Genomic DNA, 26,039 nt, shown 5'->3' on the forward strand with positions numbered 1-26,039 from the left:
AAAGTCTGCTGACCTGGGTGAGTTCTGCTCCTTTACACCGGTGTACCCACTTTACCATGTTCTGGTGAGCCTCTACTGATGCTCTGTGTCGGTTTTTGGACTCAATAATGTGGTGATCTTCAGTACCAGAGTAAACAAATCACAGTACTGTGGTGTTCCAGACTCTGTGTTCATCCAGAAGAGTCGAATCTTTCAGTTCTGATGAGTCCAGCTCATAAAACACCGCCAGAAATATCTATAACTCTGATTAACTGGGGTAAAGTTGGATTTATATTCAGAATTTCGAGTTCAGTTAAACAGTAAAGCAGAATTTAAAGGCGGATATGCTGCAGATTAATGAGCATGATGTACTGGTACACTCTCTGCATTATTTACCATGGTAAACCTTCAATACTGAGTCTAAAATCACACATAATGATGATTTCAGAACAACATCAGCGCTGTTTAACTGATTGAACACTGCTGTACTCTGATAGTCACTGGCTGATAATGTGAGTTCACTATTTATAATTTGCAAACAATACTTGGAAATGTCATGATCAAGGAGAACTTTTGAATATGAAACCCACTTTACCATGTTCTGGTGAGCCTGTAGGGCTCTACTGATGCTCTGTGTCTGTGTTTGGGGTAAAAAATGCGGTGATCTTCAGTATTAGAGTAAATAAATCTCAGTACTGTGGTGTTCCAGACTCTGTTCATCCAGAAGAGTCAAATCTTTCAGTTCTGATGAGTCCAGCTCATAAAACACCACCAGAAATAACTAGAACTCTGATTAACTGAGGTAAAGTTGGATTTATATTCAGACTTTAGAGTTCAGAAAAATAGTAAAGCACAATTTAAAAAGCTGATAACATGTTAAGTGCGCTGACATGTAGCACCATGGTGCTCACGGCGACCTGAGTTCGATTCCCTGCTCGATGTCCTTTGCTGACCCTTCCCCTCTTTCTGCTCCCAACCATTTCCTGTCAATTCTCTGCACTATTCTAACTATTAAAAGTTAAAAAACCCTAAAAAATTATTATAAAAAATATTCATGGCACACTGTTATGAACACAACACATTATATTTGTGACTGCTGTCTCTATAGAAGATCCCTGTGCAGTTTACCACACATATTGGGTCTGAGTATTGGGTCTGCAATCTCATTTCAAGGCAACATCAGCACTATCTAACTGACTGAACACTGCTGCACGTTAATAGTCAATAATTCAGTCATTCATTTTCCTTCAGCTTAGTCCCTCTATTCATCAGGGGTCACCACAGCGGAATGAACCACCAACTATTCCAGCACATGCTTTACACAGCGGATGCCCTTCCAGCTGCAACCTAGTACTGGGAAACACTCATACACACTCATTCACACACACTCATACACTACGGCCAGTTTAGTTGATCAGTTCTCCTATAGTTTTGAACACTAGACATTATATCTGACTCTAACTGATCAACACTGCTGTCTCTGTGGAAGACTGAGGGGATGTTGACATTCAGACTTTCTCCTTTTAAAAGGTTTATATACTGTAGATTAATTACTGTTGTTACACTCCCTGTGTTGTTTACCACAGTATACTTTGAATATTGCGTCTGAAATCGCATGTAGGAATGACTTCAGCTCTGTTTGACTGTGGACTGGGCTGCTATAAGATTCTGACAGTATCATAACCTTGGATAAAAACATCATGGTTTTACGGTATTGTGACTACTGCTCTAAAATATGCTCTTTTTAAAAACTTTTCCCCTCTTTGAACCCAATATATTTTACTTTGAGACACATTTATAATAGTTAGGGGCAGTAAACATGTCAGGCTGAATTATTCCAATGCCTCATTGTCTTCTGCTGTCTTCATTAGGCTCAGAAACACTGATTTCTGTACTGTTTAAAAGATCTTTTCTGCTGGAGATACTGCTGTGCTAACAAATAAAACTAAAATAGATCTGACATGTATAGTAGGAATGGTATAGCAGACAATATTGGCGGTTGGCTTCTCCAGACTGTGGGATACCTTGAAAACGGTTATCGTCCCACGCCTAGTGTGAACACTGCAGTACTGTGATCTAGGGGTGGGCGGTATACCGGTGTCATAGTCATCACCGGTGTGACATTGCGCCACGACATGGATTTTCTAATACCGTCAATACCGTGATAAATCAATTATGCGCCTTGAACGGCTGCATTTACATCAATAATAGCTAATTCTAAATAATAAGGCATTCAATTTTCTTCAAACGTTCAGTTGTGGTCTGAATACATGTCCTTATACTACAGGGCTCGAAATTGCAACCATTTTGGTCGCATGAGCGCCCGAAATGTAATCTATGCGCCCTCATAATATATTTGGGAGCATTTGTGTGTCTGAATTAGGGCTGTGACGGTAATGGAAGAAATCGTGCGGTATGTCGGTTAACCGCGCAGATATATAAAAATAAGCATTTTTAACGCACTGCTGTAATTTCTATATCCCAGTCCCTTTATCAACATGTTTAATACAAGTCATTATTTTAAAGATTATGACTTGAGAATATGATTTTACCTCAGCGCTGCACTTTTCTCCTTCTCCCTCCCACCGAGTTCAGGTGACGGAGTGTTGTGAAGTAGTTAAACTCTCCTCAGTTTAATTTACAGTGTCAAACTGGCACAGTAATATCAGTATATTAATATAGGATTTGCTAAAACGCTGGTCAAATGTGGGTCTTTTTTTACAGAAGCTATAAACAGACGCGCATGTTGCAACCGGTGATGAGTCAACAATCACAAATATTTTGACTTATTTAAAGTAGGCTATAGGCTATAGCATATAATAATTGTGTGTAAAGAAGTTTATTAAAAATGTAGCTAATATATCACAGGGGTTTGTGTAGCAATTACAGTGGAGTATTAATTAAATCCTTTTTTCCCGTGGAGCGAAACAAACACTGCAGTTGTGTAGCGGAGGGGGACGCACAAAAATATACAATTCAGATATTTTCGTCGGAAGAAAAATATTCTTTGAACGAATTTTGTTTTGTACAATTTGTATCTTAGTTTTTGTCGGTCAGTTTACAAAATAAACAAGAATAACTAATAAACTTTGAGGTGAAGCGATGTGCCTCAGGGTCCGCTATATGCCGCGGCCAAAACACAAACTGGTCTGTTAAATACAATCGTAATATAAATAAAATAAAAGTGAAATATTCAGTTTCGAATATGGAATCTTTGTTAACTGTATGATCAAAATTAAAAGAGCAGCCTATTCGAAATATTCGAAACTGAATATTTCACTTTTATTTTATTTATATTACGATTGTATTTAGTTTGTGTTTTGGCTGCGGCATATAGCGGACCCTGAGGCACATCGCTTCACCTCAAAGTTTTAGTTATTCTTGTTTATTTTGTAAGCTGACCCACAAAAACTAAGATACAAATTGTACAAAACTAAATTCGTTCAAAGAATATTTTTCTGCTGACGAAAATATCTGAATTGTATATTTTTGTGCGTCTCCATCCGCTACACAACTGCAGTGTTTGTTTCGCTCCACGGGAAAAAAGGATTTAATTAATACTCCACTGTAATTGCTGCTACACAAACCCCTGTGATATATTAGCTACATTTTTAATAAACTTCTTTACACACAATTATTATATGCTATAGCCTATAGCCTACTTTAAATAAGTCAAAATATTTGTGATTGTTGACTCATCACCGGTTGCAACATGCGCGTCTGTTTATAGCTTCTGTAAAAAAAGACCCACATTTGACCAGCCTTTTAGCAAATCCTATATTAATATACTGATATTCCTGTGCCAGTTTGACACTGTAAATTAAACTGAGGAGAGTTTAACTACTTCAACACTCCGTCACCTGAACTCAGCGCGAGGGAGAAGCAGAAAAGTGCAGCGCTGAGGTAAAATCATATTCTCAGGTTATAATCTTTAAAATAATGACTTGTATTAAACATGTTGATAAAAGGATTGGGATATAGAAATTACAGCGGTGCGGTAAAATGCTTATTTTCTGTGGAGCGATTGATTTGAGTTAGTAGGTCTGCTTTACTAAAATAAGCTTAAAATAAAAACAGCCTATGCTGGTTATTAAAAAGGATTCAGTGTTTTGGTTTTGTAATCTAAATTTGTAATTTAAGTGGAAAATACTCAGGTCAGGCCTTTTATTCCTTTTATTTAGTTTATTCAGTTTTTCTATACAATCCTGAAAGATTCACAAGCAAAAATAAATACTAAACTAAAATGGGCGGTGATGACGGTAATAACCACATCACCGCGGTTGACATCTCATTATGGCGGTGATGCGGTTACCGTCACACCCCTAGTCTGAATATAATGGTTGTAGTGCAATCTGATTTGATTTTCTCTAAAAACTTGCTGAATCGCTCTACCCTGCTGAAGTATTGGTTATTAGCTGTCAGTCACTCAACGCTTCCCGCTGTCAGATAACAGGGAGCTTCTGTTACTGCAGGAAATGCAAACGGCTGAAGAGTGAAAAGTGCACAGGTTTGCAAACCTCACCTAAAGTTATAATAATAATAATGGCGCAGATGACAGCGATCATGACATGAGGTAAATGTTGATCCGCCAGCTGAGATCAATCGAGTGTTTTCGGAGAAGGTGCCTGAATCTCGATGCGTTGCATTCACCGCGTGTTCAGCGCAAATGTCCGCTAAATATAAAATCTAACACTGTACACATCATCGCCAAAGAAACTCGCCTTTACTAAGTTTACTCTGAAACTACGGCTCATAACAAAGAGCAGAATTGCGCCGGTGGTCATCGTGAGAATCCTGCTCTGTCTGCTCATAAATTGGTGCGGCTGACTCGCCTGCTTTATTCCACCAACACAGAGAAATGAAGATCAGCTCATAACGAGACTGAGCATTTACAATGAACCAAACCAAAACTTTTAAAGAGTGATAGAAGTGAGACTTTCTTTTGTCCGTTCTTCCTTGATGTAGATTATTTTGCTATTGAAAGTAATCCCATGATATTATACCGTCACCGTTCAAAAGATGAAAAATACCGTGATATTAATTTTAGGTCATACCGCCCACCCCTACTGTGACGTCATCATAATGTGATTTCATGATTTAGAATTGTCAAACAGCACTTTTCTGACATGATTTTATTAAAGAGAAGTCTCAGAGTCTCTGTCACGGACATTATTGATCACTGCATTGACTGATCAATGTCCATTGAAGCATATGACCGTGTGTGTGTGTGTATCTATGTATTTATGTGTATCCATGTGCATGCACGTGTGTCTGTGTGTATCTGTGCTTGTGCGTATCATTGTGTATATCTCTTTGTGCATGTGTATCTATGTGTGTGTGTGTGTGTGTATGCATATGCATGTGCATGCTTGTGTGTATCTTGATGTGTATCTGTACGAGCATGTACATATATGTGTGTGTATATCTGTGCATATATCTTTGTGCATGTGTTTGTGTGTATGTGTTTGTGTGTATGTGTTTGTGTGTATAAGTGTATTCACATGTTTGTGGGTATTTGTGTGTGTGTTTGTGTTTATGGTCAGTCAGTGCTCTCTCCACAGCACAGGTGTGTGTTATTCGCCTGGACGGATCAGTTTTACTTATTTACAGTGTTATTATAGTGAGGGGCAGCTTCACAAGCATCACTGTTAGTGATCAGATCTAGTGTGCGTGTGTGTGTGTGTGTGTGTGTGTCCACTAATAGGATTGTTTGTGATTGACACATGCAGATATGAGTGATGAAGAGGATGAGTGACGCCTGCAGACTCAGAATGATGCTGTGTTGCAGGCCTCATCACACTGATCACTTGTATTAAACAGGAGAGTGTATTGATTAATGCAATAACAGAGGAAGGGTCTGTGTGTTGGAGAACAACAGTGCTTTAGTTCATATGCTGTATGCTAATTCATCAGTGCTTCCTACACATAGACTTTACTTGAGTGGGTCGCCCAGGTATGTTAGTGGCCGGCCAGGTATATTTGGTGGCGGCACATGAATAATGCTAGCATCATCATCATCATCATCCTCATCCTCATCCTTTTACACTTTTGTATCCGTCCAAGAAAGCCAAACATTCGCGATCGATTAAACCGTGGGAAATCTTCTCTCGCTCTGCATGTTTCCTACTGCTGGTTCTGTGTGTGCAAGAACTGTGAACACATCACATGCTCTGCAGACCCACAGAGACGCGCCTTTTGAGCCAAAATGCATCCGGCTATAGTTTATGAATCTCCAAGAATGGCCAGCGTTTGCTTTTGCTTTCTAAAGTTGCTGTTATTTATATGCGTTCTTACAGCTGACTGTGTGCGCACAGCCGCCAGAGAAACATTAAATTAGAGCTGGGTGATATGGCAATAAAAATCACTTTTTTTCATTAAGTTTGACCAATTGACCATTTCCAATGTTTTGTTTATTTATTTTATTGTGTAACTAGTCAACTTAACACATTACAGCAACATGACTGAAGTGATATTCTCTTTATAAGCAATTTGAAGACCATCTGCTTAAGGAGCATTGTATTTTTAATGGCCATGCCACACATCAATTAATCAACAAGGTGTAAATAAATCTAAAACAAATTCAGGAGTTGAATATCGCTGCAGAATGAAATATCAAAGTAAATACTGTGCAATTTGAAATACTTTAAACCATTACTTTAAATATTAAACACCATTTAACCAATGTAAACATTACATCAGTCAACTCAAAAAGTTCAGCAAATTTAGCACAGAAAACCCCCAAAACAAAACAAAACAGCAACACTTTGTAGACCATCGTGCTGGCATGACGCATGTTGTTGATCAGTCACATGTAGCTGCTCTTTACAGGTTTGCTGAGAGGAACACCACTCTGTCCACTGTTTCAGGCTTTAGAGATGCTCTTTGTGATCAACACCTCCAGTGTTATGCTGGAGTTCATCAGTAGTCTGCATTTACTAACACACACTATATCTGAAGTGTTTGGAAGTAATTAGCATTTTCTTCCTGTAGAAAAACATCATAAGAGCAATGTTTAGTGGCTCAGTGTATGACTACAGTGTTTTAAAAGTCTAAACACTTTATTGATATAGTGTACAGCCAAGCACATGTGGTCAGAACACAAACGAGCCGCAGGTAATGAAGTATCAAGCGTTTCTCCCAAAGTAAAGTCTGTCTGCCAGGTCTAAGCAAAGTGCCAGCAGGTGTCTGTAGCTCCGCCCACTCTCCGCCTCTTTGCCCTTGTTTGGTATCCCGCTGTGGGTGCGATGACGCGCGAACAAAATGGCGACGGTTGGCCGCGCCTACTTGTGGCTTCTTTTGCGCTCTTCAGAAACCTATGGGTGACGTCACGGATGCTACGTCCATATATTTTACAGTCTATGATACACAGCCACGTGTCACGCCGTCTCTCACACACACACTCACAGTTAAACACAAGGGACATTCCACATCTGCTTTCAAGTTCACATCCATGTGTCTCACACACAGACACACACACAGCTGTGCCTCAGACACGCTCAAAGAGAGACACACACACACACAAGGATCAGCTGATGCACATCTTCAGTTTACACGTGAGATGAACCCGAAAGCAGCGTCTCACACACACACACACACACACACACAACATTATTAAAACCAGCTGTGAGTGTGTGTGTGTGTGTGTGTGTGTGTGTGTGTGTCATCCTGCCGCCGCAGCTGTTTTTCCAGCTTCTGTGTGTTTCCTGAGGCTCTGGGCTGGAACTTCCTGAATCTGCTGTACTGCGAGGCAGCGACGCTGATCTTCACTGTGCTCAACACAACAGAAGTGTGTGTGTGTGTGTGTGTGTTTGTGAGGTCATGCATGACTGAGCATCAGTGTGTGTGTGTGTGTGTGTTTCCTACCTGCTTGTGTGTGATGTCTGAAATGAAGCTTTAGTTGATGTAATAACAGCCTCACTATAAACACACACACAGGTGTTATAAACACACTGCTTTAAAGAGATGTATGCTGATGGTGCGTGTGTGTGTGTGCGCGTGTGTGCGTGTGTGTGTGTTTTCAGATCCAGACGTTTAGTGTGGAAGCACCATGTTCAACAGTGGACGAGCTGACCAGTGGAGAGGCCATGGCACAAGTGCTGCAGAAGATGTACGACACACATACAAGAGATAAACACACTCTCACACACACACACACACACACAGTAGTCCATTATCAGAGTGTGCGTAGTTCTCTGAGGTCATGCTGTAGTTGTTGTGTTGAGCTGAGTGTCAGCTGGTGATCAGTGTTCAGATCTGCAGGTACAGCGCTCAGTCTTTATGGGGATACTGTGCTCTGACTGCTGTTTGATGACCATCACTGACACACACACACACACACACACACACACACACACACAGCAGCAGGTGTATTAGGCACACTGATGCAGATGTGTTCACTGCACCTCTTCATCTGTTGAGTAATGGAGTCTCTCTGTGTCTCTCAGTGATGTGGTGTACTTCACTGACGCCTGGATCAGTCGTATCAAACCTGAAGTGGGAGATAACTGGAGGTTAAAGGTGATCATCAGCTCTGGTTCACACTCCTCTTCTGTTCACACACACACACACACACACATTCAGACTCTCCACATCAGCGTCCACTGCTTTAATGTCTGTTTCTCCTCAGATGAGCAACTTAAAGAAGATACTGAAAGGCATTCTGGACTACAACCATGAGGTGAGATGTGTGTGTGTGTGTGTGTGTGTGTGTGATGCTGAAATGAGTTGTGTTTATTAGTAAGACTGACCTGTGTGTGTGTGTGTGTGTGTGTGTGTGTGTGTGTGTGTGTGTGTGTGTGTGTGTGTGTGTGTGTGTGTGCAGGTGTTAGGGCAGCAGATCAATGACTTCACTCTTCCAGACGTCTCCCTCATCGCTGAGCACTCAGATGCAGCAGAGCTGGGCCGAATGCTGCAGCTCATCCTGGGCTGTGCTGTCAACTGCGAGCAGAAGCAGGGTGAGTGCTTCTGTGTGTGTGTGTGTGTGTGAGCGTTAGGGATGGGTACCGAAACTCTTTTCTTTCTCAGCATCTGTGCTAGGGTTGGGCGATATTGTAAAATAAATGCATCATGATATCATGCTTCATATCATTCAATATCGATCATTATTGATTATTTTAACAATAGATTTAGGAATATTAGGATTTATTTTATTTAACCACTTTATTTGAAGTTAGCAACATTACTAAGGCAAATAGTGCTAATAATCAACAACACAAATATTAAAAGAGAATATCTGACCTCTATATATTAAATAAACTGAAGCGTTAAAGAGACTCTTAATCCTGATCAATAAAATACGCAAATACTGAACAATCAAAGCAAACTCAAACTCCTCACGCTCCATCAACAACACTGATCATGATGATCAAACCTGAGCTTATAGGTACAGGACCGTCATCATTCAGACACACTGCAGCAGTGCAGATAGAGCTGGATGACTACATCACCCCCTGTGCTAAACGCTTCAGATGGGGAGCCGGTGGCTGGGATGTTGTTGTTCTGACCTGAAGTGTCAAGCATGAGTGCGTGGATTCCTTCACCATTTACCATGAGCTTTGCTCGCGCTCCCCTGACGTCTCTCATAACTAGGGGACCATCCAGCGTCTCTCAGAGGATGACAAGCAGACAAATCATTGCTGCAGCTCTGATACACGGTTATGGAGAACAGTAAAGAGCGCTGCAGTGTTTGGGTGCGCTGTGTTTGTCTGAGGTCGTTATTACTGAAATGTGTGTATCCTATACAGAGTGTGAAGCAGATTGGTGAGTTATATTTGTATAACTCGTGGTGCGCTCGCAGTATTCGGAAAAGATGAGATGTTTTCAACTAGGTGTGACTGGAAAATGCACGTGGTTTACATGCGCACCGCTTGCACAACATGTGCGCGTCGCTCCCATATGCGCGTCATGCAAGTCGCACATCTCCATTGGAAATGACTAATTAAACCCTGAGCTTATTGGCACCCAAACCGCACGCTCAGCAGCCACATTTAATAAAACTGTAGCGCTTCATACTGACACTACATACTGAATCTGTTTATTATCGATATTGACTATAGTGTTCGGTCAATACATATCAACACTGATTTTATCACCCAGCGCTAATCAGTGCTAAATTATAAAAGACTGAAGTATGGATTAGCTATGGGCATGGGATTAGGTATAAGATTCTGACGCTATGATAACCTTGGATATAAATATCATGGTATTGTGATTACAGCTCTAATATATATTCTTTTTAAATATCTGGGTAAAAAACAACAACCTTTTCCCCTTTTGAACACAATAGATTATAATCTGGGAAACATCTTAAATATCTTGGAGCAGTAAACATGTCAGGCTAAATAATTCAAATCAATCACTGACTTCTGCTGTCTTCATTAGTTTCTAAAGCACAGACTCTTTACAATTTAAAACAGCACCTTTGGAGATCTTTTCTGCTGGAGATGCTGTTACGTAAGTCTTACACATACCTTAGGAACGGTCTAGCAGAAAATGTTGATGGTTTTAAAACCTTGACTTTTCCAAACCACGGTATACCTTGAACACGATTATCATCCCATGCCTAGTGTGGATAAGCTCTGACGTTAGCGGTTTTGCTATTGTTACTGGAGAGTTCTTGCTGAATAAACATGGCTCACAGTAGCTGTTTAACTGACCAGCCTTCTCTAATTTCTGATATTTGATATTGGTCTCACATGAGGAATGCTCGTGTTTCCGCCCAATATTACAACAGTGAGCGCGTCAATATAAACACCTTTACAGTTCTCGGCTCTGCGCACACTCAGCGGAGGCTCGCGCTTGGCGTACACACACAGCTCAAGACACAGACTTCCACACACACAGCTCATAAGCAAAACAAAAACCACATTGATTGGTGTTTTAAGAACTGGCTGTTTACAGTAGATATATAACAGGCGTTTTCCAATCATGTTGTTTTTCTTTTTTCTTTCATCAATTAAAAACATCAGGCTACCTCAAATCTACTGCTCAGCAGAAAATATTCATTTAATTAACGCTCCGCTGTTATTATCACATCACAAACCTCTGTCAACATTTTAATAGTAGTGATCAGTTTAAAGATTATGTCCTGAGCGTCTGGTTTTACCCTAGAGCTTCTGTGCTTTCATTTCCTCTGTCTCACTCGCGGTTCATGTGCGTGCCCTGCGCGTGATGAGAGACAACAAGGCCATATGTAGATCATTTTCAGAGTAGTCTATAAGCTACTATAGCATATACCAATTGTGTTGTTTACATATGCTATAGCATTAATGCATGACATGTTTTATAGTTTATAAGCTGTAAAATGAACACCTCAGTGTGGTGCAGAGGTATCGTTATGCAGAAATCAAGCTGCTTTTAAAATGCGTCTTTAATAAGAGCTAATAATGAGTGTAAATCTCCAGATGGAGAAAGGATGGTTGTTCACTAAGTCATCACTATTATAGCCTATCTGGTGTGTTTATGAGCGGTGTGATGGAGAGAAAACCCAGATGCGCTGACCTGTTTCTAAAGCAGAGACCATTTCAGAAAGATTTGCTTTGCGGCTTCTTTTGTGCAAAGAGACAGAAGTGTTTATAACACAGATCCAGGACGCAGGCATCATCAGTGTGTGGCATTACTCGTCTGTCAAACTGTGAGCTGCAATATCCTTCTTTCATATCCTCTTTTCACTTGGCTTCTCTGGGAAAATGGGTTGCGTCTCTAGCTGCACGTGTCGCCGCCCTGCGAGTTAACAAATGTGTGTTGCAGATTTACACAGCATAACTCTGACTCTGAGCACCCCTGGCCCCATCTGATTATTTAACTGCAACTCAGAGAGGCTACTGTCAGCTGCAGGAGCACAGAAAACCAGGGAAGATCCCGCCTGACAGATAAGGCGGACATGTTGATTTTCCTCCAGGAGAAAGGTTAAAGCGGAGTCTTTCTCCTTCAAAGCATTCTCTTACAGGAGCATGGTTATTGATTTGTTTTACAGTTATTGGTTTAGTTTAATTCTACAATAAAAGCATCATAATAATCATATAAAGTGCTGTTAATTCTGTTCAATCTGTTTATTTCATTAAAACACTGCAAAAATAACGATAAGAGAACCGCTGAAGTACTGAACCGATGAGGAGTAGCAATAACAGTAGTGATACCTATTCTGTAGCAAGTGTGTGCGCGAGACAGTGTGTGCGCAAGAGCATGTGTGTGTGTGCTGTTATGGTAATGCTGTATAGATCAGTAATGATGCTGATACAGCTCCACATCACAGACGTTCATCAGTTTGTATGTTCACACAGAAACAGCTATTCAGCAGTTATTAATAGTAATGACCTTTCACAGTATTTACAGTTCAACAGCTCCACTGATGATGATGATGATGATGATGATGATGATGATGATGATCTTGTTTGCAGAGTATATCCAGACCATCATGATGATGGAGGAGTCAGTGCAGCATGTGGTCATGACGGCCATCCAGGAGGTCAGTGTGTGAGCATCAGTGTGTTTGCGTGCATCTTTGTGTGTGCATCTCTCTGTGTGTCAGGTTGGTGTTTATTAATGTGTGTGTGTGTGTGTGTGTTCACAGTTGATGAGCAAAGAGTCGCCTGTGCCTTCAGGAAGTGACTCGTATGCTGATCTGGACCGGCAGGTATGATCAGAGCTCAGAGCACAGCTGATAATGATGTGGCTGATCATAAACCAACTGTGTGTGTGTGTGTGTGTGTGTGTGTGTGTGTGTGTGTGTGTGTGCAGCTGAAGAAGACCGTGGAGGAGCTGAATGACGCACTGGCCGGAAAAGAGGAGATCGCTCAGAGGTGCCACGAGCTGGACATGCAGGTACACACACACACACACACACACTGAGCTGTGTTTAGTGTGTACCCAGACAGGACAGATGCGGCAGATCACACACACACTCCAGTGGTTAATAGCGAGCGTTTATATAGTGAAGATCTGTAGGAGCTCTGCATCACTGAGCTCTGGCCTAACACACACTCTGTTCCGTGTGTGAAGCCATGTTCTCTGTGCTGCAGCTCATGTATCATATGACAGATTTGCTTTGTTTTACCACACATCTGGACCTCGCTGTGTTTACATTCTAAACCTGATTTGTGCATTTCAGGGTTTACTTTATCATAAATCTGAGGATTTTACACACAATGCTGTTCAGAAATGGACAAATAATGTGCTAATTAAGAACTCCTCATTAATATCTGTAATTGATTACTATTCCTGCTTTCTTACGAAACTCCTCACACTAGCGGCCACGTCTGCTCCTGTATCTGAACCTCCTGCTGGGAGTTTATTTCATTTATTTGTGTTGATTTGATTAGCCTTTGCTGATTTAGAGCAGTTATTTCTATTATTTATCTGCCGGTCTCCTAAAGCAGTGTGTCCTGCTGCTGTTACACTAATCCCTCACACTGTTCACACTCATTTCAGACAGAAACTGTGTGTTCATGCCCATCAGTAGGGCCAGACTGAATCTGCGGACGTTTTCTGCTGTTTCTGTGGAGAATTTTGGTCAAAATCTGCTATTTCTGCTGAATTATTTTGGGAGTTTCATCACTAAAACCTTAATATGTGAAATAAAAAATTATCTCTTTAACTTTTATTGAGTGTTTACAATGCAAATCAATTAGATTCACTTTATTTGGTAAACAAAGCAAGTCTCTCATATAATATCTCTATTAAAAGACAGAGAATATGACTGAACACACTGCACTGTACATTAATCAGATCAACATTTGCATATTAGTCAATAATATTACTGTAATTAATTTATAAACTAATTAAATACAGATTTACACACATTTACTCAAGTAAATAAACAGAATTAATGATGAGCTAGAAATCTGCAGGAATCTGCACGCACAGATTCAGTGTGGGCCTACTTATTATGCAGCAGAACACAGCGAGAGTGAGCTGAACTCAGCCCTCGTGTGTTATATGACATGTAGAACATAGAGATCGCAGGTCTGTGTGTGTGTGTGTAAATGTGTGTGTGTGTGTGTGTGTGTGTGTGTTCTGGGTCTCCACACACTGTCCTGGGGTCTGTTCTTCATACGTGGATTACTCAATTAGCTGGATTTGGTTGTTGACGATTTGACATCATCCAGGATCGTTTCGTTCTTCAAAACTGATCCGAGAGTTGTTGTCATAGCAACAGTTAAAAATATATGTTAATAAAACTTGTGCAATCTGCACTCCGAAATAAAAGGACAAAGACTGCCACCTGGTGGTTTAAAGAGAAAATTTATTGATCTGAACTTTTTAGACACAAACGAGTTCAATCATACCTGCCAACACTCCTGTTTTTCCCAGCAGTCTCCCATATTTCAGACCCGTCTCCCGCCCACCTCCCGTATTGTTCCGTCTTTTGGAAAACTCCTAGAATTCCCCCCCTTCAGCTTTTTGGTTCAGTTCCCATGCGCACCAACGCGCAATCATCTTCATAGCTGCTTCCAGTTCACACGCACCTTCACCCCGCTCTTCAGTTCACGCGCACCTTCACCCCCCATGGCTCTTCAGATCGTGCGGACCTCCACTCCCCCACCCCCCCACTCTACACTTCACACACACCCCCGGATAAATTCTCCCAGAAGATTTTAAGATCCGTATTTTGGCAGGTACAATGGCTTTAGTACAGTTTGTGTATGACGATAGACATGCACTATATTCCACTTATTTTAGAGGAATAATGCATGATGATCATGATTTGGAGGATGATAGATCTGTCCTTCACAACACACACAGCCATCTCTGATCAGCTCATCCAGACATTTTAATCTGATTCATGAACATCAGATCATGAAGATCAGTTATCAAGATTAACAGATCCAGGATCAGCCAAATCATCTCAGATCATTAAAGCGAGCTATGAAGAATGTGGTTCTCCTGAGCTGGTGTGTCTTTACTCTGGTTATAGAGTGAGTTTCCCCCGATGTGCTTTACAGTGTTGGATTCCCTTCAGGCCTCAGTGCTGATCAATGAGTGTGTGTATTGATGATGTCCTCCTCTGGAGGAGTGTGTTGTTGAAACTCTGCTCCTCTATAATGTGTTAGTGTGTAGTTTGTGTTTGAGTGTGTGTGTTGTTGATACTCTGCTCCTCCTGCTCGTCCTCCTCGGCTGCGTCCTCAGGCGTATCTCCTGCAGGAGGATCGGGACAGACTGAGGTTAGAGTGTGTTGATCTGGAGGAGAGGGTAAACGCCTTATTTACTACGCTCTTACACTGCTGTCTGCTTCAGCACATCCCTGAGTAGCACAGCGCCTCTCCGTCTGTGTGTGTGTAAACTGTATAACAGTGTTTCTCAACCATGTTCCTGGAGGAGCACCAGCTGTGCACATGTTCCATGTGTCCGCCTCGTCCTCCTGGATCTGCTCTTCAGTGTTTATCATCAGCTCAGTGTGCAGCAGCGCCATCACGACTGATGCTGCTTTGTGTGTGCGTGTGCGCGTGTGCGCGTGTGTGCGTGTGTGCGTGTGTGTGTGTCAGAGCGCTGCATGACGCCTCTAGGATTGAGTATATTTAATATCTGCGTCTGTACATCTGCTTTAAGAGTTTAGATCCAATAGACAGAGCGAGATGTCAGCTGAGTTTCTCCTGTAGCACATGCTACTGTGTGTGTGTGTGTGTGTGTGCGCACGTGGGTGTGTGTGCGCGTTGACCATCTAAAGCTTCTAGAGGATCCAGAGAATACTGATGTGCACACACACTCTCTCATACACATAAATGAGTTCACACACACACACACACACACACACACACTCATTCATGATCATGCTAACACACATTTATACTCACAATACCTCACCCCCTAACCCTAACCTGACCCCCTAGTTTTTCCCGATTGTTTGGTGATAACCTGACAGATTTTGTGGTGGTAATTCCTAGAAATTTGTGGACAATTTTGTGACTAAATAATTATATATATAGATATATACACACGCAAGAATAAAATATGATATATATATATCTCTTATTTAGCACAGCAGGTAGCCTACTGTGTAAGATGTGCAATCTGACACAGTGACAGATCATAAAAATCAAGCTTGTGTATTCTGGTCTGTTGTCGAGATGTAAAACAGTAGAGATTAAGCCAAAGGAAGGTTGTAGAACTCTTATCATGACATCATGTACCTCACTCAGGTAATCTCTACCGTAATACACCTAAAACACAGAAACTCGTCAGTGGCAGGGAAGCGTTTTCTCTCGGTAACTGCAGGGAAAGAGTTAAACCAAATCCTTCATCAATTTAACACACAGCGTAACACCAGCCATACATGTACAGCAGTAATAATGTCCTTCAACTGGGTCACGTCCAGCGGAACCAATCTCCATCAGTCTGTTCCACTGCTCCGCTTGTTAGATGTTTCCCGCTTTCTTTTGCAGTGTGAAGCGCGTCAAACGCACAAAACGGCCAATTCACACCACAGCACGGCTAATCGCATCTCTGCATTGACTTCACATGTACATCTCTAACGCTTCACCTGCGTCTGCTCACTGCAAAACACCCCCCCCCCCCCCTCCATGTGATGTAATAATTGTGCGGGCGCAGGTGAGACATCATTATTCGAGTGACGCTTAAATACATCACGTGCGCTGCGTATGCGATGTCTAGAAGTCACGTAAAACGATAAACTGAACCCAGTATAACGTGATTATATGGTCTGGAACTGCCGTATTAGCAGATTATCGACATTTTTTACCATTATTGTTTCTTTAATTAAGAATTTTACACAATCGCAAAAATGTGCGACTTTGTGTTGATTTCGTGTTGGAATCACGAAAGACTAGAGGGTCTGCCTAACACACACTTCTCACTCACTCACACACACTCATTAATTTACACTCATGCACACACAAACACACACATCTTCTCACACACTTGTTCCTCGTCTCATGATTTCTCTCTCTCGTGTGTGTGTGTGTGTGTGTGTGTGTGTGTGTGTGTGTGTGTGTGTGTGTGTGTGTGTGTGCGCGTGTGCGTGTGCAGGTGGCGGCGCTGCAGGAGGAGAAGAGCAGTCTGCTGGCAGAGAATCAGGTTCTGATGGAGCGGCTCAACCAGTCCGACTCCATCGAGGATCTGAACAGCCCAGCGGGACGCAGACACATGCAGCTGCAGACACAGCTGGAGCAACTGCAGGAGGAGACCTTCAGGTACACACAGCTGTTCATAGGCTCTATTAGTAAATGCAGAGCTGATCCATACTATAATCCAGCACCCATACTGATAACGTACAGAGTTTCAGTACCCATCCCTAGCACTGACTGAGCTGGGGTCAGTTGTGGGGTCAGTGTGTGTGTGTGCTGGGCATCAGTGGTAATGCCGGTGTGTGTGTGTGGCAGGATGAGCACTCTGGATGAGTGTGAGTTGAGCTGGCAGTACCGCTCTCTGCCGCTCCAGCTGGCGTGGGGTCTCCTCAGCCCTGTGCCCACGCTGCCCCAGTGGAGGTAAACACTGACCACCGGGCACACCTCTGCTGATGGGCACGGGCACTCACACACACACACACACACGGGCACCTGAGATTGAAGAACAAACACACACACGGGCACCTGGGACCCACAATAAAACACACACACACACATGCCCCGGACAGTCAGCACACACACCGAGCACTCGGGGGAATGTGTGTGAGGCACAGTGTATCTGCTCAGCACGGATGTCCCAGTGTGTGTGTGTCCAGTGCTGCTGCTGGTGCTGTAACACACACCCACACACACACACACACACACACACACTCACAGGTTACGTCACACCATGGGCTCTGAGTCCCGGGTCGGACCATGTATCAGCAAACAGGAGGAAACAAATGACACACACACACACACACACACACACACACGTTATTTGCTTTATCATGACATATTGAAGTCAGTATTTAAAATATTGTGTGTGTGTGTGTTTGTGTGTGTGTGTGTGTGTGTCAGGCTGGAGGCTGCTAAGGATGATTACCGCATCCGCTGTGAGGAGCTGGAGAAGGAGCTGCTGGAGGTTAAAGGTCAGAATGAGGATCTGACCTCTCTGGCGGAGGAGGCTCAGTCTCTGAAGGACGAGATGGACGTGCTGAGGTCAGGGGTCAGCGGGGGTCATGGACAGGTGTTGTGTATGTGTGCGCGTGTGCTGACGCTGCATGTGTGTGTGTCAGACACTCCTCAGACAAGGTGTCGAAGCTGGAGGCGCAGGTGGAGGCCTATAAGAAGAAGCTGGAGGATCTGGGAGACCTGCGGAGACAGGTGAAGCTGCTGGAGGAGAAGAACAGCAGAGACATGCAGAACACCGTCAGCCTGGAGGAGGAGCTGCGCAAGGCCAACACCGCCCGCGCGCAGATGGAGAACTACAGGAGACAGGTCACACACACACACGCAGGAGAACTACAGGAGACAGGTCACACACACACACAGGAGAACTACAGGAGACAGGTCACACACACACGCACGCACGCACGCACACACACACACACACACACACGCAGGAGAACTACAGGAGAACTACAGGAGACAGGTCACACACACACACATACACACACACACACGCAGGAGAACTACAGGAGACAGGTCACACACACACACACACACACACACACACACACACACACGCAGGAGAACTACAGGAGACAGGTCACACACACACACACACACACACGCAGGAGAACTACAGGAGACAGGTCACACACACACACACACACACGCAGGAGAACTACAGGAGACAGGTCACACACACACACACACACACAGGAGAACTACAGGAGACAGGTCTCACACACACACAGGAGAACTACAGGAGACAGGTCACACACACACACACACACATGCAGGAGAACTACAGGAGACAGGTCACACACACACACACACACACACACACACAGTTTAGTTAGTGGCCATCTCTCCATCTCATTAGCATAAACAGCAGCCCTGAGTGAGAAGCAGCCGTCTGTCCATCAGCCATTAGAGTGTTTGAGCTGCTGAAGATAATGTCAGCATAGACTAAGAGGATTATAGATGTGGAGTTGTAGGGAGTCTCCATAGACTGACTGAAGCATGAAGCACACATGCACACACCTGACCAGCACTGACTACACCACCTCTTGTCTGCTGTTTCAGGTGGTGGAGCTCCAGAATAAACTCTCAGAGGAGTCCAAGAAGGCTGATAAGATGGAGTTTGAGTACAAGCGCATGAAGGAGAAGGTGGACTCTCTGCAGAAGGAGAAGGACGTAAGAAACTCTTGCTTCTCTACCTGTTATCGAGCGACGCAGACAGAGATAGATCTGTGTGGTCCTCAGTTCAAGTATAATTATTTTGGGCCACTCGGGACATTAGAACAGATGTCTGGTGTAGTGATTAGCTCAGTATAAGTCTGAAGAGTCATTCATAATGGTCTTAAAGTCCTCATGAAATGGTTAAGATTATCCTTTTCCCCATATCGTGATGTACATCCATTTGAGACAGTCCTGAAATAAGGAATGAATGCAGGATTAGTTGTCTGGCAACTGATTGGCTTATTTTTGAAAGACGAGCGTTGCTAACAAAATGGAGGAAGATTGAGGAATGGATGAAAGTAGAGCAGAAACGAGACCCACTGATAGCCCCGCCCTGGAGGAAAGATAGCCTTGCCTTAAATTACTGAAAACCCTACCCTAAATGAATGATAGCCCCACCCTAGATGACTGATAGCCCCACCCTTAATGAATGATAGCCCCGCCCTAGATGACTGATAGCCCCACCCTAAATGACTGATAGCCCCGCCCTAAATGACTGATAGCCCCACCCTAAATGACTGATAGCCCCGCCCTAAATGACTGATAGCCCCGCCCTAAATGACTGATAGCCCCACCCTAAATGACTGATAGCCCCACCCTCGATGACTGATAGCCCCACCCTCGATGACTGATAGCCCCACCCTAGATGACTGATAGCCCCACCCTAAATGACTGATAGCCCCACCCTCGATGACTGATAGCCCCACCCTAGATGACTGATAGCCCCGCCATAAATGACTGATAGCCCCGCCATAATTGACTGATAGCCCCGCCTTAATTGACTGATAGCCCCGCCTTAAACTACTGATAGGCCCGCCCTAAACGACTGATGGCCCTGCCCTAAAGGACTGATGGCCCCGCCCTAAAGGACTGATGGCCCCACCCTAAACGACTGATAACCCCACCCTAAACGACTTTTAGCCCCACCCTAAATGACTGAAATCCCCACCCTAAAGGACTGATAGCCCCGCCCTAAACAACTGATAACCCCGCCCTAAACGACTGATGGCCCCGACCTAAAGGACTGATGGCCCCACCCTAAACGACTGATATAGCCCCGCCCTGAATGACTGATGGCCCTGACCTAAAGGACTGATGGCCCCACCCTAAACGACTGATATAGCCCCGCCCTGAATGACTGATGGCCCCGCCATAAATGATAGCAAAATCAGAGTGCTGTACACACAGTATAAGGGCTGGTGAGATACTCATGAGGTGTGTGTGTGTGCGTGTGTGTGTGTGTGCGTGTGTGCAGCGCATGAGGACGGAGAGAGACTCGTTGAAGGAGACCATCGAGGAGCTGAAGTGTGTTAAAGCGCAGGAGTCGCAGCTCACAGCAGGTGAACACACACCTCTCATACACTCCACTGAAAAGACACGGATCACACACACACATGAAGATTCTGTCATTAATGTACACTCGTTATAAACCTGTGTGTGTGTGTGTGTGTGTGTGTGTGAACACTAGTGAAGATCTTCTGGAGAATCTGCAGGAAACTGTATTTGAGCTCCTGCTGTGGCTGAACATTCTACAGAGTATCTTCTCTTGTGTTCAGCAGAAGACAGAAACTCATGACGGTTTAGAAACTGTCAAGTGTGTGTAAATGTGTGTGTGTGTGTGTGTGTGTGTGTGTGTGTGTTTCCAGGTCTGGTTCCGCTGGGCAGTAACGAGCCGTCTGATTCGCTGGCAGCAGAGATCGTCACACCTGAGATCCGGTGGGTTAAGTGGAGTGTGTGTGACAGATGTGTTGGTCAGCTGTGTGTGTGTGTTTACCGGTGTGTGTGTGTTCCTGCAGCGAGCGCATGATCCGCCTCCAGCATGAGAATAAGATGCTGAAGCTGGCGCAGGACGGCTCTGATAACCAGCAGATCGCTCTCCTGCAGAGTCTCCTGGAGGACGCCAACAGCAGGAAGAGCGAGCTGGAGATGGAGAACAGGTGTGTGTGTGTGTGTGTGTGTGTGTGCGTGTGTCTGCAGACCTGTAGGCAGGGTTGCTTCTGTTTTCTCTAAAAGTGGGCCTTTCTGCAGTTACTGTGCGTTCACTCCGGAGGTCACTCTGTCTGCCCTGGCGACAACCCGTCTGCCTTCAGCTCCGGCGGCGAGAGCGTCAAGATTCCCTACACTGATCTCTTTAAAGAGGCCGTTCCAGCATATCATATCAGCTCCATTCCCCCATTAAACATGTGCTCTAGTGTGAAGATGTTGCACACTTCTTATCAAATTCATTTAACAATGAGGGTCGAGTAGCGTGTGCTGTGGCTTTGCTCCACTTAATTATCCAGTATCCTGAAGCAGCAACACTGTTCTGTACTGTCGCATGAGATTCCTGCTTTTTAAAGATAAATATGTACATATATAACATTAAAGCACATCAGTAACTTGTTTAATGCACGTTCCTGTAAGAAAACATGGCAAATAATTGAAAATCCAGCGATAATCAAAAACATTTTTACAGTTCCCCTTTATTTGTACAGCGCTTTTACAGTGTAGATTCAGAGCAGCTTCACATAGAAGATCATAGTAAATGTAAACAGTGTAGTTTAGTTTTCAGAGTTGAGCTCAGTTCAGTGTGGTTTAATAATCACTACTGAGAGTCCAAATACTGAAGAGCAAATCCAACGATGCGCAGCTCTACAGATCCTGAACCATGCAAGCCAGTGGCGACAGCGGAGAGGGAAAAAACTTCACCAATTGGCAAAAGTGAAGAATTAAAAGACCTGGAGAGAAACCAGACTCAGTTCAGCACGACCATTTCTCCTCTGGACAAACATCTTGTGCAGAGCTGCAGTCTAGGCGCCGGGGAGCGCTGGACGTCCATCGTGGAGAAGCTGCAGGTGGGAGAGGTCACCGGCTGGTGTTCTGGCTGACCCTTCAGGATCAATGCGAGGACTCGTCTGTCTCTGAGGTCTTACAGGGATCAGTCTCACACTCTCCATGACCACCACAGCAGCTGCTCAGGATACGGCCAGGTCCAGGATTATGGAGACCTCTAGAATAATAAAAACAGACTAACATCAGCGCAGATGCCGTTCACATTATATAAACCCTGGGGAACTACTGTGTTCAGAACCAAAGGTCACAGCTCTGTGTTCTCTGAACTCCGCTCAAGCGGTGGACTTCTTCATTCTGATTGGTTGCTGCTGAACCGGGTCATAGCTCATTACAATAAAGTTGACTTGATTTCAACTCTCCTCGACGCCCACACCGGTGAAGACACGCCTCGCCGCTTATCTCCGCCGGCTCTCATTGAAAATGAATGACTTCCGGCTACTTTGACGCTCTTGCTGCTTTCGGTGTGAGCGCACAGTCATTCTCCTCATTTTCTGTGTAATTATGAGGTTTAACTCCTGCATTCAATGACATTTCAAGCATTCACATTTCACATTTCTTTGTTGTTTAATTAGCTCGTCAGGTGCTCATCAGAACCACCCTTTTTAATGCACCAAAACATTTGCTTCAAGATTTTAATAAACCGCAACACAAGACGATATTTATTTATGAAGCACATTTAAAAACAACCACTGAATAATAACAGTAATTATTGCATCAAGTTGTTTTTCCTTCTGCAAGCATCGTGTTTAATTAAACAGCTAGTAAATTATTACAGCTCAGATCAATGTGTTGTCTAGTTTAGTGGCCAGTAGTCGTGTAATAATCAGGATAATGTACATCCAGCCGGTTATTATTGCAGATTAAAGCACTTGTATACCATACTAAACAATGTACACACAGAGCAGCAGAATATAACTCACCTTAAAATACTGATTTATTACAGGATTTATCATTAGGAACAAATAAGATTCATCATTTATTTCTATTAAAAGCATAGCTTAAAGCTGCAGTAGGTGATGCTCTTCAGAAACATGTGCTGTTGTGCTGGTTAAGTCTCTTCACAGTCCAACAGTACTGATTAAATGATCTAGATGTGTTTATATGTGTTTTTATATTCTGGCTGAGGCAGAAGACTGAAATCATCCAGCACTATTCCCCCTGGCCTGCTTTACTGAGCTGAAGCTGCTCTTATATTCACATTGGGAAAGCCTGTCAGTATGGCTCAGTAATGAGTGTAATTCCTGCACGCCGCTGGCTGAACACTGACTACATTACTAACTGTGAATGACATGTACTAGTGGGTTATTTGCTGTCGTGTCGCAGTGCGCGCGCTCGTGATTTCAGGAGGCGTGGCTTCGAAACACAGTCCCTCCCCGCCGTCTAAAGACAATATGCGGTTACCGTTTTGGCAGAGCACCTACTGCACCTGCTGCAGACAGATGGAAAACAGGTGTGTGTGATGTACTGACTAGTTGTTGTGTTTGTGTGTGTGTGTGTGTGTGTGTGTGTGTGCGTGTGTGTGTGTGTGTGTGTGTGTGTCAGGAGGGCTAATCAGCGTCTGCTGGAGGGTCAGTCACAGGTGGAGGAGCTGCAGAAGTCTCTCCAGGAGCACGGATCTAAAGCAGATGATGTGAGTAATGTTCAGCAGCGCACGGGGTCACACACACACACACACACACACACTGAGAGGCTTCATGACTGTGTTTTCCTCCATCTGGCAACCCGGAGTGCTGAAATATAATTGGAGAAACCAGCAGTGGGCGGAGTCACAGAGACCAGATCAAAGCCAGACACTACAATACAGAATGACTGACATTCAGCATCACACACACACACACACACACACACACACACACATTCACTCATTCACACTCTTCAACTTTCCTCCATCATGCTGGATTTATGCTTTATCATGATGTCTGTCTGCACTCTGTGTGTGTGTGTGTGTGTGTGTTACTGTAGTCTGACACATTCATCTGATCCTTGTGTGTGTGTGTGTGTGTGTGTGTGTGTGCGTGTGCGTGTGCGTGTGCGTGTGTGTGTGTGTGTGTGTGTGTGTGTGTGTGTGTGTGTGTGTGTGTGTGTGTGACAGGCGTCTGTTGATCTCTCTTCTGTCTGTCCATCAAATGTCTCTCAGTCTGTTGTAAGTACAGTGAAGCATCGTGCAGCTCTCTGACAGCTCGGCCTGTTTGATGGCATGCGCAACACACACACACACGCACGCACACACACTCTGACTCAGGTGTGTTCAGCATGTGTCCTCCATCAGTCTGACTTCTCCTGCTGGTCTGATGTGCAGCGGCTCATGAATGCAGACTCCAGCGCAGCAGTGTGTGTGTGTGTTTGTGTGTGTGTGTGTGTGTGCAGGGTGTCCGCGGGGTAGTAAATGAAATTAGCCCAAATTAAGGGCATTAAAGAGTAGTAAAGTCATCTGATGAGGTATAAAGTTTCGAGCAGATGTGATTAAGAGAAATGTTCAGTGTGTGTTGAGCGCAGGCCTTTATTCTGACATCAGTGTGTTTTTATGTACATGTTGAGTGTAGGAGCTGAGCGATATCATGTGAAGAGCTCGCTTTCGTTCATTAATTAAATTAAAACATGGGGAAATGCAGGTTTCAGACCTCTGGCTGGAGGATCTTTAAAGACTGGCTTAGGCCTGTAGTTGGCAACAGCCGCGAGGCTCATCTCACCATTATGGATCATTTTTCCCACTATTGACAGCAAGAACAAACATGGAAGTGTTGTCTGATTGATAAGCAGCACCTAATCATGTCCAAAACCATTTAAAACTCCACATGGCAGTGTGTGTGTGAGTTTCAGTGTGATCCGGTTCTGTTGTGGTTCTGCTGGTGTTGATTGCTGTATGGTTATGACGTTAAAGTAACTAGGCTAATTTCCACTTAAATCAATTAAATTAAATACAATATTCATCTGATATTTTGGATGTTTTGGGGTGGGTTTTGGACATCTTTTAGGCTGGAAAAAGTCCGCTATATCTGGCAACACTGGTGGTAGCTTATCAACAGAGCCGCCGAGATCAGTCGAGTGTTTTCAGAGAAGGTGCCTGAATCTCGATGTGTTGCGTTCACTGCGTGTTCAGCTCAAATGTCCGCTAAATGTGAAATCTAACACTGAACACATCATCGCCAAAGAAGCTCAGCTCGACTATGTTTACAGTGAATCTGTGGCTCATAACAAAGAACTGTATTGCGCCGGTGGTCATCGTGAGAATCTTGCTCTGCCCCGCTCATATACTGGCCTGCTGTCCCACTAACACAGAGAAATGAAGATCAGCTCATCTTGAGACTGAGGATTTACAATGACCCAAACCCAAACCTTTAAAGAGTGACAGAAGTGAGACTTTTCCTCCTTTCTGTTGTCCGTTCCTGTTTGAGATGTACATTATTCTTCTGTTTAGTTACTGATGACTGCTCTGCAGCTTTCAGCCTTGAATTGAAGGATTTATTATAATCTTACGTTTCATTGTTAGCAGGAATATTATTTATTAAACTGACATGCATATAAAACAATAGTGCAGAATAAATATTCTTTACTGCAATGCTTCATTCTTGTTTGATGCAAACCGTAAATGTATTTTTCATAATGTAACAGGAGGACTTTATATAGCAGATAACACACATTCAGGGCAGCATGATCATGAGAAATCTAATTAATTATAAGCATTATTGTCATCATCGTTAATATTTCATAATTATTAGACATTCATTTTGGAATTATTGCATAAATATCAATAAGTCATCGCAGCATTAGTTAGATGATTGTTTCTGGTTTTTGTTAGTCCTGACTGATGTTGTTTTCATATACTATAAATCCCCTAATATACAGTATGGTGGTGCTCATACAATTTTTCTGGTGCTCCTAATTATTTGAAGTTGGGAGCAGCGGTGCTAACAAGTATTAAGGTTTATTTCGAGCCCTGACACACAGAATCTATCGGCACAGTTTATTTCTTGCAGA

The 26,039-nt window shown here is 43.5% G+C and overlaps 1 protein-coding gene across 1 annotated transcript in view; it reads left to right on the forward strand.

Annotated features, from left to right (window-relative positions):
- The window catches only part of hook3 (hook microtubule-tethering protein 3), a 45,822-nt gene that overhangs the window by 12,603 nt on the left and 7,180 nt on the right, over positions 1-26,039 (forward strand). The window contains exons 3-18 of the mRNA XM_056458907.1: positions 5-17; positions 8,001-8,086; positions 8,424-8,496; positions 8,606-8,656; positions 8,801-8,933; positions 12,378-12,445; positions 12,551-12,613; positions 12,718-12,801; positions 16,963-17,126; positions 17,901-18,041; positions 18,119-18,320; positions 19,074-19,184; positions 20,485-20,569; positions 20,876-20,945; positions 21,026-21,166; positions 23,604-23,691. Of these exons, the coding sequence (XP_056314882.1) occupies positions 5-17; positions 8,001-8,086; positions 8,424-8,496; positions 8,606-8,656; positions 8,801-8,933; positions 12,378-12,445; positions 12,551-12,613; positions 12,718-12,801; positions 16,963-17,126; positions 17,901-18,041; positions 18,119-18,320; positions 19,074-19,184; positions 20,485-20,569; positions 20,876-20,945; positions 21,026-21,166; positions 23,604-23,691 (1,573 nt within the window). The remainder of the gene's footprint in view (positions 1-4; positions 18-8,000; positions 8,087-8,423; positions 8,497-8,605; positions 8,657-8,800; positions 8,934-12,377; positions 12,446-12,550; positions 12,614-12,717; positions 12,802-16,962; positions 17,127-17,900; positions 18,042-18,118; positions 18,321-19,073; positions 19,185-20,484; positions 20,570-20,875; positions 20,946-21,025; positions 21,167-23,603; positions 23,692-26,039) is intronic.

Source organism: Danio aesculapii, chromosome 5, assembly GCF_903798145.1.
Source record: "Danio aesculapii chromosome 5, fDanAes4.1, whole genome shotgun sequence".
Classification (NCBI taxonomy): domain Eukaryota; kingdom Metazoa; phylum Chordata; class Actinopteri; order Cypriniformes; family Danionidae; genus Danio; species Danio aesculapii.